General features: G+C 48.4%; 3 protein-coding genes across 3 annotated transcripts; all 3 read right to left on the bottom strand.

Moving 5' to 3' along the window:
- Positions 1-408: 408 nt before the first annotated feature.
- Positions 409-4898, bottom strand: T069G_10870 (uncharacterized protein; the record flags this gene model as incomplete). Its single annotated transcript, XM_056178080.1, has 3 exons — positions 409-3634; positions 3690-4782; positions 4886-4898. The coding sequence occupies 3 exons, from the start codon at positions 4896-4898 to the stop codon at positions 409-411; spliced, it is 4332 nt and encodes a 1443-aa protein (XP_056024370.1).
- Positions 4899-8140: 3242 nt separating this feature from the next.
- Positions 8141-9934, bottom strand: T069G_10869 (peptidase m16 inactive domain-containing protein; the record flags this gene model as incomplete). Its single annotated transcript, XM_056178079.1, has 2 exons — positions 8141-9718; positions 9788-9934. 2 exons carry the CDS (start codon positions 9932-9934, stop codon positions 8141-8143), a joined length of 1725 nt encoding a protein of 574 aa, XP_056024369.1.
- Positions 9935-11234: 1300 nt separating this feature from the next.
- On the bottom strand, positions 11235-13084 carry T069G_10868 (FHA domain-containing protein; the record flags this gene model as incomplete). The annotated part of the gene is made up of 3 exons (XM_056178078.1): positions 11235-11843; positions 11898-12003; positions 12129-13084. The coding sequence occupies 3 exons, from the start codon at positions 13082-13084 to the stop codon at positions 11235-11237; spliced, it is 1671 nt and encodes a 556-aa protein (XP_056024368.1).
- Positions 13085-18947: the final 5863 nt, after the last annotated feature.

Raw genomic sequence — 18947 nt, 5'->3', positions numbered from 1 at the left:
GTGGCTTCTCATTTGTAATCATACTTCAAATGAGTAGTGCTGAGAGGTACAGATGTTCTATTCGAAACATAATATCGGGTTCAATGAGAAGTGACAGTTGATCAATGAGAGATTATACTCATGATTGTTCTCAAAAGTATCCAATTTTTCCTAAGTGAGAATGATACCCGTAGTGTTTATGGAGATTTTGGAACATTGGAAAGGGATCATTTGCGCGACGTAGTTTGTCTCAGGTAATTCTTTGCATACTAGGTACCATTCAAGTCATAATCTTGCTATTCAAAAAGAGGAAATAAATTAGATTAAACTCATTAATCGCCAATGAGGAACATTTAAGCTGCACGACATCATTCCAACCTCCAAGCTTTCGAGTTTGAGTCAAGGGACTGAATCCATCCCCTCACACTTTTATCCTTTCTCTACGTCCACCAATTTCTGTTTGATTTGCTTGTTTTTCCCTTTAATTTCCTTATCCAAGAAATTTTTAGGTGCGTTCGTGATGTTGTATAGCCCAGACGATGATTCTTCTGCCGGCGAGATTAAATAGCGACGTAGCACAGAAATCCATTTGCCTGGTAGAATTGAGAGGAGAGATATCAGGATTAGATAGGCTAACCGGAATAACAGTCCGAGTACATAGAGAGGACTGCGTAAAACTAGTCGCAATGTTGCCTCAGATATTGGGCGAAAGTTGGCAAGGAAAGGCTTGACGATTTTACTGTCCAAAAGTTTGGCGTTAAGCAATGTCATAACAGTTACCAAAAGTGCAAGACCAGCGGTTGTAATCATGCCACTTATCGTCTCCTTTGTAGGTGCGCTACTCGTGCTAAAGATACCGGTAGCAAAGCTAATAGGAAGAAAGACGACCGTAACATATGTGAAAAGGCGGATATCGTCATTACTCCCAACCTCCCACTCGCCGCGCGTAGATTCCAATCTCTTTGTTAGTGAGGCATTAAAAGATTTGGCTCTGGTATAACACAGTCTGAGATCTTGGACTAGAAGGTCGTTTGACTTCTGTAGCCTATATATGGCGCCTCGGTAATTGCGTTCGTCGTTGAGTGTCCATCGGGGCTTATTATGCTCTGGCCGCTCCTCACGCTTCATCCATAGCTCAATTTTGGTTAAATTGTCGTACAGATCTTCTTCCACCACTTGAAGTATGTATTGGAATATGTTCCATGACTTATTGGCTGATATAAACATGTTGCTCGTGATCTCGTCAAATAAATCAATCGAATCAAGGAATGTCGAGGAACTTGATTTCCTTGGTCCTTTCTTGAAGCTTTCGAGAATCCGTCTTTTAATCTCATCCAAAAGCTGTTGCGAGCATTCAACCATATCTTGTAAAATTTTACCGAAAAAGACGAGTTCCAAAACCCGTCTCTGCTTCCAAGGGTGTGCCTTCAAAGACCCTGTAATATTTTCCTTCGTTATGTCAGATATTTTATTGTCATTTACTCGGTTTCCACTGAACTCGAAGAAATGGCATGTCCAATGACGATCGAAAAAATCCCCGTCAAATCTAAAACTCATCACGGCTCTGCTGATCTGCTTGGGATTACCCGCTTCCTCATTTTTACTATATGGGAAGTCATAATACTCAAAATCAGGGATAGAGGAAATATCATGAGAATTCTGCTGTGAAATAATCTGATAAAACGATAAATGAAGCTCGGTAACCCATAGGTTAAGCACTGCGTTTGTTTCTTCGTGGAAGTGTTTGTTATAGGCCTTGTGCCTGTCGAAGAAAGTGGAGATGTCTGGGTGCTCAAGAGCAGATATATAGCAAATCAGAGCCGTTTTATGAGTTGCGTGACAAAAGTGAAGAAGTCTCTTTTTAGCTTTCTTTGTCGTGCGTTCACGAGAAATGTTGTGACAGAGGGACTTGATTGACTTTATTTCCGTTGGTTTGGGCGCGTCTCGCCCTTTATCCGACTTTCGCGGTATATCGATAATATACCCCAAAATCTTCTTTTGATTGACTTGAGAGGTTGGATGCTGAACGTCTTCTTCGTGAATCTCTTGAGCTGCTTCCTTCATAACGATCATATTGGTTTGTGATCTGTAATCCTCTGAAAGTTTCTTAATATTGTCTTCTGACACCTTGATGTTATGCTTGAAGCAATCAAGCTCATTGTAAAGCCATTCATCTGAAAGTTTTACGACTTTGCCCTGGTCAATTACATCGTTGGGTATCCCATTGCCATTCGAGCCAGGTAAAAGATTGATATTGTTCTCCAATGTTCTGATATAAGGAGAGATCAACTCAGGTATGTGAATAGGCGATTCTTTGGCTAATGGTGGAGGTATGAGATATTTCCAAAGAATGAATGGCACTTCGAAAGTGGCCTGCCAATAGACATCACGCATAATTTCTCTGTCAAAGAGAATAGGATTCTTGTATACATCCAATTGTCCAGGGAAAAGTCCATTGGGAGAAGAGCTTTCAAGAAGAATCGAGCGTGAGTACTCAAACATCTGGGCTGCGAGCCTTGAATTCGTGGATTTATTCTTGGCAGATATGACAACCGAAAGAGCAAACTGAAGTGGATGATGCCAGTGAACATCGAGCTGATCTTCTAATTGTGTTTGGTAATCCACTGTATTTGTCCACTCGTTAATTTTATCTTCCCAAATGTCAATCAAGGTTTCCTTTTCCTCAGTCAAGGATCCGTTAATTCCATTGGTAGTAAGATAATAAATGAAGCTCGATAACCAGTAGATGAGGCTTTTCATGTACTTTTGTGTGGAAGCACTTCTTCTTTTACGAGCCGCGTCTATCGACTTCTTCCATGCCTGATGTATCTCAACATCAAATAAGCCGAGATCCATAGCATAAAAGAGGACACTTTCTCTTGCTGAAAGAGTGAATCTGGTCTCGGCGGAGCTGCGTGAAACTGCAAGCATCCGTGTTTTAGATGCAGGATTATTCATTGTAAATCTCTTGATGAAGTTATTTCTGATCTCTTCAGAGGAGTATTCCATTGTGCGCTGCCCAGATGTATTAGAAGAATTGTCGAGTTGAACTTTAAGCGCTGACTCAAGCCCGAGTTCTTCCAGTGATTTTGAAGCCCACCAAATGAGAGCATGATCAGCCAGGTAAAACTTCCCCGTTTCTTCCTCCCTGAGGCGTGGAAATGCATATGCGTTGCCCTTATTTCGTTTATGAAGGCTTTCAACCCAGTGCGTCGCGATACTCTTAAAGCCGGCGGGAATGTTTTGGACTATATCTTCACCCCCAGTGATTCGACAATATTCTCCAAATTTGATAATTTGTATGGGCGCATCAGTGATATCTTGAGCGAGGAATGCCTCGGACGGTTCCTCCCAATTGCCTATTATTTGACCGTCGGCCCAGTAGTGTGGCGCAACAAAGCCACGCTCTATAACTTCTTCAGTAGTTCTCTCTCGTGTTGTGTTGTGAGTGATGCGCTCTGTTTTCATATTGTCGCTTATCCAAGCCAAATGCCCTTGACACGTCTTCCAAATGCGAAACCTCATCCGACAATTGTAATTTTCGCAACCATCATGGCTCAACGGATGGGTGGCTAGGAGTAGCCTCTTTGAATCTTTGGGATCAGATTCATTATTGAAATGTTCAAAAGCTTTGAGTAAGTATTGAAAAGCATAGCTTTAGAATGTCAGTCTTGAAGAATACCAAGAGTAAATGACATAGTTAAACTTACAAGCTTGCTGTCTTAGTTATTCTGTGGCCCGATATGTCTCCACATGTTAACGCAATTGGTATAATCTCATCTTTTGGTTCCTTGTGTATGGATATAGGGATGCTGCAAACGGATAAAATATGTTCTAGGTTCCTCCTCAACGTAAAATTGAGATGCTTATCATCAGCGAACAATGGCGGCTTATATGCAAAGTCTTGGGGTTGCAAGTGTGGCAGAGCACCTTCGGAGAGTGGGCTGCTGATTATACCAGTTGAAGAAGCCAACTCAAGAGTATAAGCTAACGTGACTTTGACTCTTTTATTCTTTAATAGATCCCTCTGTGCTTGTTCGTCTATTTTTATTTCGTAATTGACGTGTTGATCAGTGCGGCTAACCGATTGAGAGCGGTGGTCTATATATGGTGATATGAACAGAATGGCATCTTTCTTGCCTTGTGGCCCTGTTTCGCAGTCTTTGTGCTTGATGAAAATGGCTTTTGTATTGAGCGTTGTATCATGAATATAACGATCTTCTGCTTTTTTATCACTAAGAGAATGAGAATTCCAAGCGTTCACAGGATTCTCTTCTGTCACAAAATCGAGATGGCGGAGAAGTAAGTTGGCGCTAATTATCAATGGCGGAAACTTTTTAGGAAACATCTGTTCCATCCCTTCAACGGAGCTGAATGTGTATGTCTGATACACTGTCTTGGCAGAAATGAAGTATTGGACTTCAAAATCTAACCATAGGTTTTGTGCAATAAAAGAAGGCCAGCGATCGTGGTAGAATTGAATCTTTGGTATATCTTTCCCAATTCCCCATTTAAGCCCATCATCAAGTGGTTGATTATCATCCTCAAATTCTTGGCTCTCATTGTTAAGCGGTTCCGGCAATTGAAGTTTCATTCCTTTGTGAGAGTCTTCACAGAACCTTTGAAGCTCCTTCATGCGATCCGTGACATAATAGGGTGCAGGAGCTTCAGGGAGGTCAACGCAGATAAATCCCGATGGTTCGTTACCAAAATACCGTGTAATCTGGATCAGATGTCCGTGAGCATTTGCCGTCGCTGTGAGACCGTCTTCGCCAAAAGAGGCATACGTTTCTCGATTGCGAGCTTTTATGGGGGCATCAAATGGAATGGCTAATTCAGGTTTCAACTCTTCAAGAAAACTCCCGGTTAGTGGTAATACGACAGGAGAATGAGTGACGTGACGTACCAATCGCATCCATAGCGGCAGACGCTTTTGGAAGTAAAAAGAGACAAAAGTCGAATCACTCGCCGTAGAGACAGCTTCAGCATCAACGATGGTAATATACACCTGAACAACTGGTTTTTTATTCTCAGAACTTGTACAGAACTTGAATAGCAAGACTAGGCGTTGTTGGTGTGGTGGGGAGTACCGACTTCAATGGGTATACGTTAATGAGCTTTTCATGTCTTGATGTGCAGATATCCAAGCCTTTTTATAATAGATCAAATTAAGAGAGATGTTAATATATGCTTACTTAGAAGTCAATATTAGCACCACAAATGCGCACGTCTCAGCTGATGCCCCTGGAGACAGATTAGGCCAGCCTTGAAATTGTGGCTCCTTTAAGGAACCAAAGTGGCTGTGGCGACTGGGCAATTGTTCTGCAATAGCCCTTGTTGCAAAAGGAACTCCAGTTGTGGCTTTTCCAAAAGTAATACGCTGCATGGCCTGGGCTGAACGCCCTCCGTTGTAATCCCTGCTTTTCCAAGAACTCCTGCCTAGGTACCTCGAGTATCTTGGCACTCCTGTCACAACATACAAAATAATAAATCGTTCAGTCTTGATTATGTTGAGAGCAGCCGTGCATATACTAAGATTACTCGTGTAAAAATCCCTTAAGAAGTATGTAGTGGCTATAAGTCGTTGGTCATTGGGTAGCTCGTATAGCAAGCTGCATGTATCCTCAGGCGAATTTCTCTTTCCTTTTTTCTCTTGTTAATCTCCCAAGGACGTCCCACAAAATTTCAGGTCGAGATGCAGGCGTCATATCTATGCTCAATCCGTACTCCACACATACCTGTAAAAACCCCCGGCAGGCCGACGTATCTCAATACTACGGAATAAGTATTCATATATCCACCGCCGCACTGTCCCAGCGCAGATTGAATGAGAATAGGCTGTAAAGCCGTCTCATACAGGTTAGACTTGCCGCGCTGGCGTGGCTTCTTTGAGCTGCGTTGTTTGTTGGGGACCAGGGTAAAAAGAAAGACGAGGCTGAGACATCTTGCTCTCAGCTGCGGCGACTCCGACGTGGCAATTATCCAGAGGCAGATGTAGATGACAAGGAATTTTTCGGGACTTTCTCCGCTTCTTTTTCTGGTACACACTGAGTCCATAAACGCGGGAGGTCGAAAGAGATGACTGAGATGCTGTAGAACGGCTGTGGCTAATACCTCAGAAGGGTGAATTTGAACTTATCTACTTAATACTGTATAATGTTAAGGATTGGATACATGTAGAGCTGTGAAAAGGCTTACTTGTATTAGTTACTGGGCTACAATCATATCCACTTCTGTCGGTTCGGATCTCGATTTTGCTCTTCGCATATCTCCTTAACTTCCCGACACTAGGATCCTTGTTACAAAGCTACTGGGTCATATCTCAAATTCTAAAGATCTCTGAGGCTAGTTCCATGATCAGTCAGAAGTGACGCCATTGCTTTATTATTACGGAAAAGAGAGCTGAATTACAAAACACCCTGTCTTTCTTTCTTTTTTCCGGTGAGCCTCATGTAAGTGACAGGGTTTGTTCCCAGCCTGGGCATCAACTTTTACAGAATGAGAAGCAGCCAGCATGCAGTAACATCGTACAGTTGCCTTGTCACCGAACTCGTGTATTCTTGAGATTTATTGGGCAAGGTAATAAACGGATATGGTCACCAGACCCAGATTAGGCTGCATTGTGCGCCCTCCTGCAGAGACTTCGTTTGGGGTGTCGTCGATATTACCTTTGAGACAGATTTTGATCCTTACTTTTTGCCTTCGTGAGATAGGTATGATATCTTACAATATCCGGCAATAACATGTAATCTGTTCGTAGTATCCGAATATGAGATCTCATCGCACTATACGTTCCGTTTCCACGGGAGAGTCCACAGCGGTAACATTGATCCCATGGGGTAGTAGCAACAGTAACAAAATACGAAGTCGCGTCAAAGAGCCAGGCCAATCATAGATCGTGAGAATCATTCATAAACTAAGCAAGGATACCATGTCCTGCATCAACTCCAATAACAAAGAGATGGCCCCCACGCATGTCTCAGCCGTGCCGCTTCCGGATATATGATATATTCCAAAAAGTTTGCCACAGCTTTCGCCAAAAAGAAAAGAGAGAAAACAATATCAGCCGCAGCTCAATACGAGTGAGAGGCTTGAGATTGCTGCCGCCCTGCATTGCCAAGCAAATCTTCTCGCGATGGTGATTGGCACTGTTTCGGCGAATTGATAAGCAAATCTCGGGCAAGATGTACGACCTGAGCCAGCTCAACATGCATCTATGCATCTGGTGGACGCCTTAGACACTAGTCGGCTACTAGAGCGAGAGAGAAAAAGGCGTCCGGGAAGCAGGGAGAACATTGAGCCTCCTCACGGCCTGGGGGTCATTCAACGATGCTGGTCAAGCTTCTGGTATGAGGTGAACGTAGGAGTACAGAGAGACGTGATACCTCTATTCTATTATCTATCAAATTTCATTGAACTGAATATAGTGTTCAAACATGAAACCTTTCTAGTCTGAGCTGTACATTGCCTCGAGGAACGATGTTTATCGACATCCATCGACACCTCTCAGCATCTACCACTGGAACAAAAAACGTGAGCCATACCGTAAAACGACCATCAATCATACAAATCATCATGCATAAAAGAGCATTCAACGCCACGAAGGGCTCCAATGACCATAAACGCTCGCGTCCCAGTCTTCCTCTTCGCCCCCAAAGCACCTAGTATTCACCTCCCTTTTACAGCGAGACCGAAGTCTATGAGAAACTCACGCTATGAAGGATCTTCCTCTTCTTCATCGATTATGAGGTTCTTGATGGAATATCTCGATATAATATGCTGGCTTCGCGACATAGAGACTCGTGGTCATTGATACAGGCTTCTAGCCCAGCAAGTAATGCCCTCGGTGAACTGGCCTCGTAGATACGCTTCCCGTACATGTAGCTTTGGAGTATCAGCCTTCGATGGATACGATTCTCTATTTCATCGTTGCGAGATGTCTCGTATAACATCACTCACAACACAAACACATAAACCACCATAAAAGAGCATTGTATCTCAATAATTCCCTTAATAATCGTACAAAATACACGATATGTATACACGTATATCATCCCAAATACCACCCTTCCCGCGCCAATTTATATATATGCCAAGTTGTATATCCTCATCCCTTCATCATCATCCCCCTTTTCAAACCCACACATTCATCCAAACCCCATTACGCCCTCCTCCCCAACTTCCACCCATCGATCCGATCCTGAATCTGATCCCACGTCATCGTATGGCTCGTCACCCCATACGCCTGCGCCTCCTGCACCACCACCGTCGGCGCACCACTACCTCCCCCAGCATTCTTCACCGCTCCGCCCATCACCATGCTCGCCACCCTCTGCAAGTCCCGCACGCTCAGCGCCTCGATCCGTCGACACATCTCACGCACGGGAATCTTGCGCTTGTGAACCTGCACAGACCGTCCGAGATCCTCTAGCTCCACCATGCGGCTCTCCAAGTTCATCAGCAGCGATGACCGCAGCTGGTTCTTGGCTCGTGTCACTTCGCCCTCTTGCAGCTTCGAGATGCCCCGTTCAAGAGTCAGCGCTCGGAGTTCCTGGCACATCACGTCCAGCATGGCAGAGGTGTGGCCCGGCAAGCAAGACGCCGAGATACCAAAGAGACCAGAGTCGGTGTAAGAGTGGTTAAAGGCAACGCATGATTCGACCCAACCGTGCTGGTTGAGCACATTGGTGTACAGGCGAGAGTACATGCCCTTGCCAGGTCCACCAGCAGAGAAAGATCCTCCTCCACCGAGAAGGGTCTGTAATGTTGCCAGCGCATAAATGTCGTCTGAAGCAACGGGCAGTCCCTCAAAAGCAAGGTGAATGTGTGTAAAGTTGGTGCCAGTAAGAGACGGCGGCTGGGGAGGAAGAGAAAGGAATCCGCCAGTATATCGAGAAGGCTGAGTGATGTCGAGTTCAGAAGGAGATGAGAGGACAGTGGCATTGCGGGTGGTAGATGTGGAGATGTTCTTGAAGAGGGGGATTTTGGACATTAATCGTGAAGAGGAGGAGCTTGAAGAAGAAGATGATGATGACGCTGAGGAGGAAGCAGATGCGTCGCTGGCGAGAGAGCTCACGCTGGTTTCTGAGCCGGTCCGCGGAAGCGTCTTCATGTCCCCAAAGAACTCCTCAGCCAGCTTAACCGCTGTCCCGTGTTCCACACCCGCAAAAGCCAGAACCATCCTCTCCGGCCGGTAAAACAGATCCCTATACATCTTCACCGTGCTCCTATCAATGCTCCCCAATCGCTCCTCGGGACACAACAGCGGGTTTCCGAGGGTATTGTCCTTAAACGCCGCCGTATGCACCAGCTCCGGCAATATCAGCTCAGGCTTGCTCCAAATCTCCGCAATCTCATATCTTGCCGTCTCAATCTGCTCAGCAACCTCCTCATCCGTAATCTGCGGGTCGCGAATCGTCTCCGCCAGCAGCGCCACCGTCTCCGGCACGGCGCTGTTAAACGTGGCCGCCTGGTACATCATGCTCTCCCGCGAAGATGCGCACTGGATGTTCCCCCCGAGCGTCTCGACCCTTGCGAGCATTTCGTCCGCGGAGTGTCTCGAGGTCGACTTGAACGCCAGTCGGTCCATGATGTGGGAAACGCCTCGCAGCGAATCGTTCTCGAACCGAGACCCTGCCTCGACGTAGATGCCCACGCCGGAAAAGGAACCGGGGAGGGCTTCGGAAGCGACTCGCAAACCATTCGGCAGTGTCGTAATTTCGTCCAATTCAGTAGGTTCCTGCACATTGAATCCCCAGAATTAGCCTCCAAGACGTAAAGACAAAAGAGAAGCCTCATATGAACCAACCTTTGGGATCCCCTCCACCTTGACCGTCGCCATAGTCCGTCTCGGCATCTGCGCCTTGATCGCACCAAACTTGCTCTGCGCACTCAGCAGCCTCGAGCCCTGGGCCCTCACCCGAGGCTGCACCCGAGAAGCAAATTGTCGCAACATTGTCAAAAAAAGCCCTCTTCTTTTCTCTACCTAAACAGAAAAGACGATGAAGATCAAAGAGAGAGACAGAGAGAGAAGCGGATTCACGACTCGAGGAGAACAAAAAAGAGGCGAGCAGCTTGACAGTTTCCGGCCATAATCGAAGGCGGCACTGGAAAATTGTGGTGCCGTCACTTTTATCTCGGCGATAGGTCGGATCATCCCGGTGCCGGAGCTCCGACCGGACGGACAGGCAAGGCGGAGCATCTCATTCTTGCAGTTTAACTGATCAGAAGCCAACATTATATTGACATGTACGGATTACCATGTACTATGTAGAAATGGACGATGCTATATATGTACTCGATAGTATCGCCGAGTCCAGCAACAGCCCAAAAATAGAGAATTCAGGGCGGTTTCAAGCCCCCCAAATAACCTCATCTCGGAGCTGTTGCCGCAATGTTCTCCAGCCCAGAGTTGCCCAGCCAATCACCGTCAAAAGGCTGCCACATTGACATCATATCCCACTCAAACTCCGGCCGTCTAATCACCAGCTGCGAAAAGACCGAGAAATCCCAGAGGAACCCTTTTTCTTGTATAGAAATCGACATCACTTTTCTTCTCCCCCTGTCTTACACCATGAGTGCAGTAATTCCCCAAATCTTTTAGCCTGTACCCTTGAATTGGCGCCGTAAAACCAGCCTGCCTTATGCCGATAAAAATGGATGTCAGGCGGCAACTCCGTACCGTACCGGGCCGTGCGGAAATGAAGACGTCGTAACAGCAGTAACAGCCTCTTCCCAGTTTTCACTACCCCCAAGAGCAAAAATGAACCATGCAGAAGTAAAATGAAGTGATTCGGGGAGAGAGAAATAGAGAAATCAGAATTGTAGCTTTCTAACCATATCCCGCGCTAGTGCCCATGCTAAAGATGCTTTCCACCCGTCCCAGTTGCGGCCAGAATGAGCCATGCTTGATCATGACGCCATACGCCCAAAAGTCTGTTTTGCGGTTCGTTTCATGGAGAATCACGCCACACTCCAAACACGCAGGAAATCGACAAAGGAAAATAAAAATAAAAAAGACAGTGAGATCAAGCTGTGAAGAAAACGAGAAATCCGCCGCCGCAAATAACGTCGAACAAGTTTGATGCAACAGGCGTCTGCGCCCATGCCCAGCAGGCAGAGGAGGCGACGAACAATGAGTAAACCATGGCAGATAAAAAATGATACATTATGATTAGCAGCACCCAAGTGCCGGCACAGTCGACCACCAGACACACCCCCAAAATTGGAATGCTCTCAAGTTGCTCAACTTGGTGCTACCGGCTGGCAGAGTCGTCGCTAGATTCATGTGTAGTCATGTCGGCGTCTGCCGCAGAGTCGAGGCTCGGCATATCGGCTGTGTCGCTCGGTGGTTGTCGACCTGCCCTGCCGTCAAATACCCATGGCCCTGCATTATTCCTAGGCGTGATGAGGCCCTCAGCCCCGCTGCCAGGTGGCGAGGGAGTGCCGTTTTCTCGCAAATGAGCGGTACGGCCAGCTCCTCTTATGGGCAACGGCTCGGAGGTTGCGTGCGGTGCCGTCGGGCTCTCGGCTGGGCTGGCTGTTGAAGTAAAATTGACAGTCACGTCCATGGTATCTGTTTCCTGAACTGTTGCTTCGTGTGGTTCTTCAGGAGGAGAAGGCAGAGGCAATTCGATTTCTGGAGCAGGCGCATCGATGGTGGTAGGGGCGGCCGGCTCTTCGGGGCCGTCAAAATCATCGAGGTTTTGCCACTCCTCGGGGTCCTCAACGTCGGCTTCTAGGTCGGCTCCGGCACGGCAGTTGGGACAGATGAAGATGGGATATTGTGGAGAGGTGAGTAGAGCGCGTACGCACTTGAAGTGCCATGTGTGAGAGCAAGGGGCAACGAAGAGTGATTGGCAAGGCTGTTGGAGAGGTTAGCTTGAGAGTCATAATCGAGTGTCAGGAGAGATGCTTACGCCAATGGAGTTGAGGCAAATGGAGCAGTCCTGAGAACTTGTGCTGGATGCGGAGCCTGCTGCTCCCGTGGTTGCCATGTTACGAAGCCTCTTGTGAGCGGCCATGCTGAGCAAAAAGGTTAGCCGTAGTTCAAGAACGATGAGAATAGCATGGGAATTTGGGAGAGAGAAGGGGCTTCTTTCGTTTTCACTCCCGAGTTGAAATCATCTATGATATAAGGATTCACTCACTTGAAGGTGTTGGGCTTGTTCTGCCACCCGCGGTTCAGCTCCAACCTCATCTTGACACAGCGGAAAATCATTTCCTCGCCTCCCTTAAAGTCGATGCCAAGCTGCACAATGTCGCCATCGTTAACGGCAAACGCCTTGCTCTCCTGCGACGGCGGGCTCAGACGGATGTGGTTGAGGAACGTGCCGGACGAGCTCTTGACGTCCTTGATGTACCACTTGCCGTTCTCGTACCAAAACTCGCAGTGACGACGGCTCACCACCTTGCTCTTAAAGCCCACGGGAGCCGCCGCGCCTTGCCCGTTGGACAGGGCATGGCTGTCGCGCTCAGAGTAGCGGCCAACGCGAATGATTTCGGTGCCGTTGGACAGCGTCCTGGAGACGGGCGGGAAGGACAGCGACGGCCGCGTGGATCGGGGGTCGTAGTATGCAGAGAATCGGATGGAGGGCTGGTTATCGGACGAGCTCGACCCTTCGTTGGATCGGGCCATGGCTGGATGTTCTTCGATGGTTGAGGGCGACTCGGGGGCAGAGGACGAGGATGAGGCACTGGCCTGGGCAAACGGGGTATTTGAGGCCGGGCTCGTGGCCGAAGCCCTTGAATTGGGCGTCCTGGAGTCGGGAGAGGTAGCCACCAGCGTCAGTCTGTTGGGGCTCGTGGCGGCGTTGGAAGTGGTTGTGGTTGTGGTCGTGGTTGAGGTGACGGGAGAGTAGCTGACGGACCGCGTGAGGCCGTTGCCCGACTGGCTGGTTGAGGGCGAGCTGCCGCCGCTGTTGTTGTTGCTGTTGCTGTTGCTATTGGTGCCGTTTGCGTGATGGCTGTTGTCACGCGACAGGAGATGGTTGTGCGTGTAGTTGCGCAGGATGCTCAGGCCACGCAGGCGGCTGGTTCTGGAAGGCGAGGGCGAAACCGTCGAAGTCAGCCCAGGCGGCGTCGGTGATACTGGCTGCGAAAACATTTCCAAGTCCAATGTTCCGCCGCAGGTATTGTATGGGGTCTTAGGTTCAGGGCAATAATCTGCTCTCGGGGGTACCCTTCAGTGGAGGTGGGCGCTGTAATTGAGGGATTGAGACACACTGGTCCGGTGTAAGCAGGGGGGGAGAGGGGGGCCGTTGGAGCTCTAAACGGGCAATGGGGCCAAGCACCAGGAAAAAGAATTTAGAGGCGTGTAAGCCAGAGCCAGAGCAGAAAAAAAGGAATTGCCTCCTCCTTTATTTCCTCTCCGCAGAGGGGAAATCAGTTGTCCAGGCAGGGTGGTCAAGGTGGTATTATAATGGCACGAGTCGCAAGGTGCCAAGGCGACTGCAGGTAGATTACCGGTATTATAGTGGAGTGGGAAAGCGTATGTAGAAGTGCAGCTCCGGAGAGACCCTGGCAAACGGCGACTTGTGCGATTTTAATCCTGTTCGATTCCAAGGGCCCGTGCTCGTGCTCTTTTGGAGAAGAGAACAAAGAGAACTGAAGAGTTGAAAAGCTGAGCCGGATGGTGGGTGAAAACGGCTTATATCGCTGCTCTGCTCCTCTGCGGGATATTTTACTGCCTGATGTCTTTGCCTTGGCAGCGAATCGTTTGCATCACGCAACGGATTGGGTGATAGCCAAAAGTTGGAGAGTGCGCGTGAGCGTGGGAATAAGTGTGGCAGCGGTTCTTTTGCTTTGCACCTCCAACGGATGAATTGGATTGGCAGGCTGATGCGGGGGAGAGAGGAGAGAAGACACCGGTTGGTCGAGAGCTGCAGAAGCAGAAAAGAGAAAAAAAAGAGAAGAAATAAAAAAAAAGGGAAGAGGAAGAACAAGTTCGTCAACCCAACAGGCGAAGATGGTGAGGATATACTCAACTCTCAGTCTGAGTGAGTCTGAGCGCCCGGGGGGTTGGCGGTATATGGATATTTACAGCTGCAAAGGTCGCAGAGCGGCGCAAGTACCAGATACCGGCCAAATACCAGACGCTGCGCACAAGACGTCGCAAACGTCAGTGTCGGTGCAGCCCGAGTCGTGGGCACCGGCGGGTACAGCGTACAGCCGGCAAGTTCCACCGCGGCACGAGCGCAGGGCTAAGGAAAAAGGCCTGAGGTTGTGTGGTTTGAACCTGTGCCTGTTTTCCCTCTTTTTTTTCGCCTCCTCCGGCTGTCGAGAGGATTGATGCGGCTAGGGGTGTGTGCGTAATGTACAGGTAAGGTAACGGTGCGAGTAACGCCTCTGGCAATGTCTGAGATCCCTGGCTGTGTGTGTGTTTATGGCCTGGTGCTGGTTTTGCCTGGTTCCGGCTTGGGACCCGACTAGCAGGTTTAGCGTGCACTCGCTACTGGCAGTAGTATGGACTCAATCTACTGCTAGCACTATTGGATCAAATTGAATGATTCTGTCGCTGCCGTAGACGTCAATATTGAGAGCAGATGGTACATAGAGCAGCTGGCAACCGTAGTGTAGTGGACAGTAGCGCTGCCATTAGCGGGTTGGGCTGCAGGGGTGCTGTGATCAGCAGCCTGGCCAGGAAGAGGAATTGAACAGCCGTCAGCGGCTCGCTCCAGCCGTGACGTGTGCGTGATGTCGAGTTGGATCGAATGCAGGTACTCGACTTGATTTGATCGGTTTGCGCGCTGCCGGTTGCTCAGATGGGAAAATGGATACAGTACAATGAGGGGGGGGAATTGAAGGCTGAACGGAGGACGTCACTAGACAAAGCATAAAAGACACATGGCATGAGATGGTATGAGATGGTACATACAAATGGGCCTCCAAAAGGCAAGGTACCCGGCATGCCAGTGGTCAAGCCATGCCAGCTGAATGTATTTGACCGATTCAGGTGTTTGCTTTTGGCCCAGCCCTGCAACAAACTTGCCGCCACCAGTCATCAGCTCCAGCACCAGCGCCATGCCGCTGAATGGACAGTGGACAGCGTCGCTACGGCCAATACCCGCCAGCTACATGCACCCGCGCGACCGCCTGCACCCTCGCCCCAGGTACCGCGACGGTCCATCCAGTCCAGGCCTCGACCATTCTCGAACCCAGCACAATTGCACCCGGCCCGAGGATTGGGTCCAGTCCAGCCCGTCGACAAAGACACATACGAGTACAGTGCTGTAGCAAAAGAGGCCAATCAATGCGAGATCGATTCATCCACCGCCATCTCCTTTTGCCTCCGTGGCGTTTTCCCCCGGTGCGAATCTTGTCGTCCATGTCTTGAAACAAGAGGCATCCAAATGGCCATGTTTCGTTTCATCACTGCACGCACATCCTCGTAGATACATGTACTTGTGCTAAACTAAACCACCATTTTGACAGCCTGAAATTGTCATGCGATTTGTTAGCTTCGCCGTGATTACCCGTCCCCCCTACAGCACAACACAACACCAGACCTCACCAATCACTTATCAGCTAATAGTCCTATCATTCATCAATCTCATTTGCCTGCCTTGCAGCTCAACCCAGCTACTACTGTACTCGTATGCCTGCATGTACTCGTATGGACTAGCTGTGACGCCGTAGTGACGATGAAAAAGACAGCCTTGGCCCATCACCAGACTCGTACGCGTGCTGGCCTACAGATGCGCATGTCTTGTCTTATCCTATCTTGCTGTTATATCACTCACTCATTGCCTCGCCTCTCACTTGTAGTCATCTCGAGAGCATCTGAGCACCTTTTCTTGGCAACCCAAGAAGCCAGCGATATAACTAGCGGATGCAGGCTATCGCAGTCGTTGTGTGACCTGCATCACGAGCTCACATGCAATGCACATGTACAAGCGTTTATACCGCATCAATCAGCAATGCCGGGTGCTGAAAAGAATGCATGCATCCTGCCTATGTCCACGATATACGGAGTAAATAGTCCCTCGTATACGACAGAAATGATAACAATAGAAAACAATAGGCAGCATGCAACACACTCACACACACACAGCGCCGCTCTCGTCAGCTCGCCCATCACGTTGTCTCTCCTCGTGGCTGGCTCACCCCAGCTTTTTGCAACGGCTTCTTCATCTTGATACTCATCTAGTGTTTCTTTCTTTTTTTTCAAATACCGTCAGGCTACACACACACCCCTCCTGCTCCTTTTTTATGTCTCTCGTGTGTCTCTCATCCTTCTTGTGCGTCTCTCTCTCTTTCAACCCCACGCATGCGGTCACTGTGGTACAAGGCTTTCGGCGAGACATTTGCTTTCTTGTCTCTTACGCTTGGCTCCTTGGACCCCGAAATCCTCATATTGCATTCCAGATGGGACAACCTACAATCCCACTCCGTCATCCGTGAAACCTGTTAGTGCCGCTGACTGCAGCGGGTAGGTAGCCCAGGCTAACTGGCACGCATCCATCCTCCGGGAGATCGTAGCCACGTTTTTCTTATTTTGTTATTTCTTCCAGGTTCATTTCTCCCTTTTTTTCAATTATTCCTAGGGACGAACGCCCAACTCAATCTATGCTAGTAGTAGTCAAGCTGCGGCCCTAGCAATGTCTCTGACCAGAAAGAAACGGGACAAGAGAGTTTCTATATTTGGATATGCAACCAGGTCTGTTGAGTCCCAGCCGCAAACATGCCAGCCGTGTCTACTTTTTGCGTGAAAAGCTATGGCTATCCGAGACAAAAGCTGCCACAAATAAAACTGCCGTATTGGAATATTGATGGCTTGTGCGTTGTTCAGATGCAGATGCAGCCAAGCTATTGACTGATCCAGGGTCTCTCTTCCATCCCTTGCTTGCTCTTTTTTTGCTTTCCATCTCTTTTCAGCTGCACCCGTACCTGGTCAGTCAGGACTCTCTCCCGTCTTGACCCTGCTGATATGTATGCAAAGTACAGAATTCCGCGTTCCCTTTTTGCTGACTGCATGCGTTGCCCGTACGGGGACAGTACAGTATGCTCATGCACCCATCCATTGTACGAGTACAGTAGAGCATCATCCACAATCTCACTGCCAACTACATTGATCCCGTTCTCACGCGGGTTGGCGATTCATGCAAACAGTCAACAATGAAGCTAGCGAATGCACTCCGTGTCTGCTTGAAGCTTGAAATCCACCCCCGCCCGCAAACACGGATGCACTTTTGACTGACCTGGACTGAACTGGAGCTGTGCCGTGCTGCATGTAACAAGGATCAAGGCCTACAGAAAGACCTGTCGTCTGCATCGACACTCACAACGTCCATCTGTCTGTCCAATCCAACTGCTGCTATTAATTGATATTGTTTACCCGAACTGCACTGCATACTCGAACAGCGCAACTGTACTGTAGCAGCCTCGGCTAATTCTGTCAAAAAAAAGACAACATAAAAGTCAATCACAGAAAACAAACAAAATCAAACTAAACCCTGTCCCGACTTTTTCCAACCCCCAAAGTGATGCATCAAAATCCTCTCCCCTGTCCTTTCTCGACTCGTAACACATGCAACGTCTCCATTCACACAACAAACCAAAACCAAAATCTCTCCACTCATACTATGATACACTCTGTTCACTAGTAATTCATACCATCATCACCCCTCACTCTCTATTAACGACATACACGAATATTCTCCTCTTTCTTTCTCCTCTCCCCTCCCCCAGACCCGCACGCAGCCCAACTCAAAAAAGCTACAAGACACTAAAATTGCTTGGTTGAGGCATCCAACCAACCACATCGCCACCACATCATCCACCCAGCCCGTTCCATCTCGGTCAATCACATGGCTGGTCTGCGTGCAAATGGATGCGACGCTACGACTAATTTTCCCAGTTCAAGTGTGGGGTTCCCATGTAAGTTCCCATGTAATACGTGCATATTTGCATTTTGCATCGAACATCGAACATCGACATCTCTCCAGACTGGGCCAGAACAAAAAGGTACACACATACTGTACATGCAGACACGGGTCAAATCATCCATTCTTCATCCCGCTGTAGCATTGACAACTCGTATGTCTTCTAAACAGCCCACAAAATCCTCAACATCAACAACAAACAAACAGACAAACAAAAAACCACCAGACATAGCATCTCATCCCCAGCAGCTGAAAACTCCCCTCAAATCGTCCAGAATATCCAACGATCTCAAAATATCGCCTCCTTCACGCCCCCCTAGAAACACGTGGCCCATCCCCCCCTCACACTTCTCTCCCCTCTCCCAGATATCTGTTTCTCCTCATTCTTTTCTCCTATCAAAAAAACACCCCAGCCAAGCATCAACAGCTAGCACCAACAATAGCGTCCCCCAAAACCCGCCCGTAGCTCCGCATCACCAGACCGGGGTGTGATTCTTTCGCATCATCCGATACTCGTACATCGCTCCATGGCCCTGTTTTTTTCTTTCCTCGTTTACCCTTTTCGTTCCGCATCGCAGATTCTTTGTCTGAATCACCCCCGCACCATCCTCGCACGATAACTTGCCTGGTGCCATAAAACCTTGCATGCTAAATGTTACTTTCGTACCTTAGTAGCCATCTTGTTGCTTTCGTGCGGGGAGGGAACTTTGACACGAGTCAGTCGCCCAGATTGCCATTGAGACCCATGATGAGACACAGAAACATGAGGCATCGCACCAGGAAAACAACGTGACAAATTTGAGCAGATCGGGCGATTCATCCTTGCACACAACACATCACCATCATCTGCTTTATTCCGTCTCTTTTTCTTTTCCCCATGCTCAACTCAGATGCCGCTCCGATATCAGATCAAACAAATGCCATCATATCATGCCATGTCCAGACAAGAAAAGTGCCGATTGTTGCGGTAAGGCTGTATGTGGCTTGCTCCCCCTCGGACGCCATCTCCATCTCTCGACGGGGTCAAACACTACTGTAGACTACAACACTCCACTACTAGCTGCGGAGGATTAGCATGGATCCAGC

The sequence above is a fragment of the Trichoderma breve genome (assembly GCF_028502605.1).
Source record: "Trichoderma breve strain T069 chromosome 7 map unlocalized scaffold00007, whole genome shotgun sequence".
Lineage (NCBI taxonomy): Eukaryota > Fungi > Ascomycota > Sordariomycetes > Hypocreales > Hypocreaceae > Trichoderma > Trichoderma breve.
This window is presented reverse-complemented; position numbering and strand designations above follow the sequence as displayed.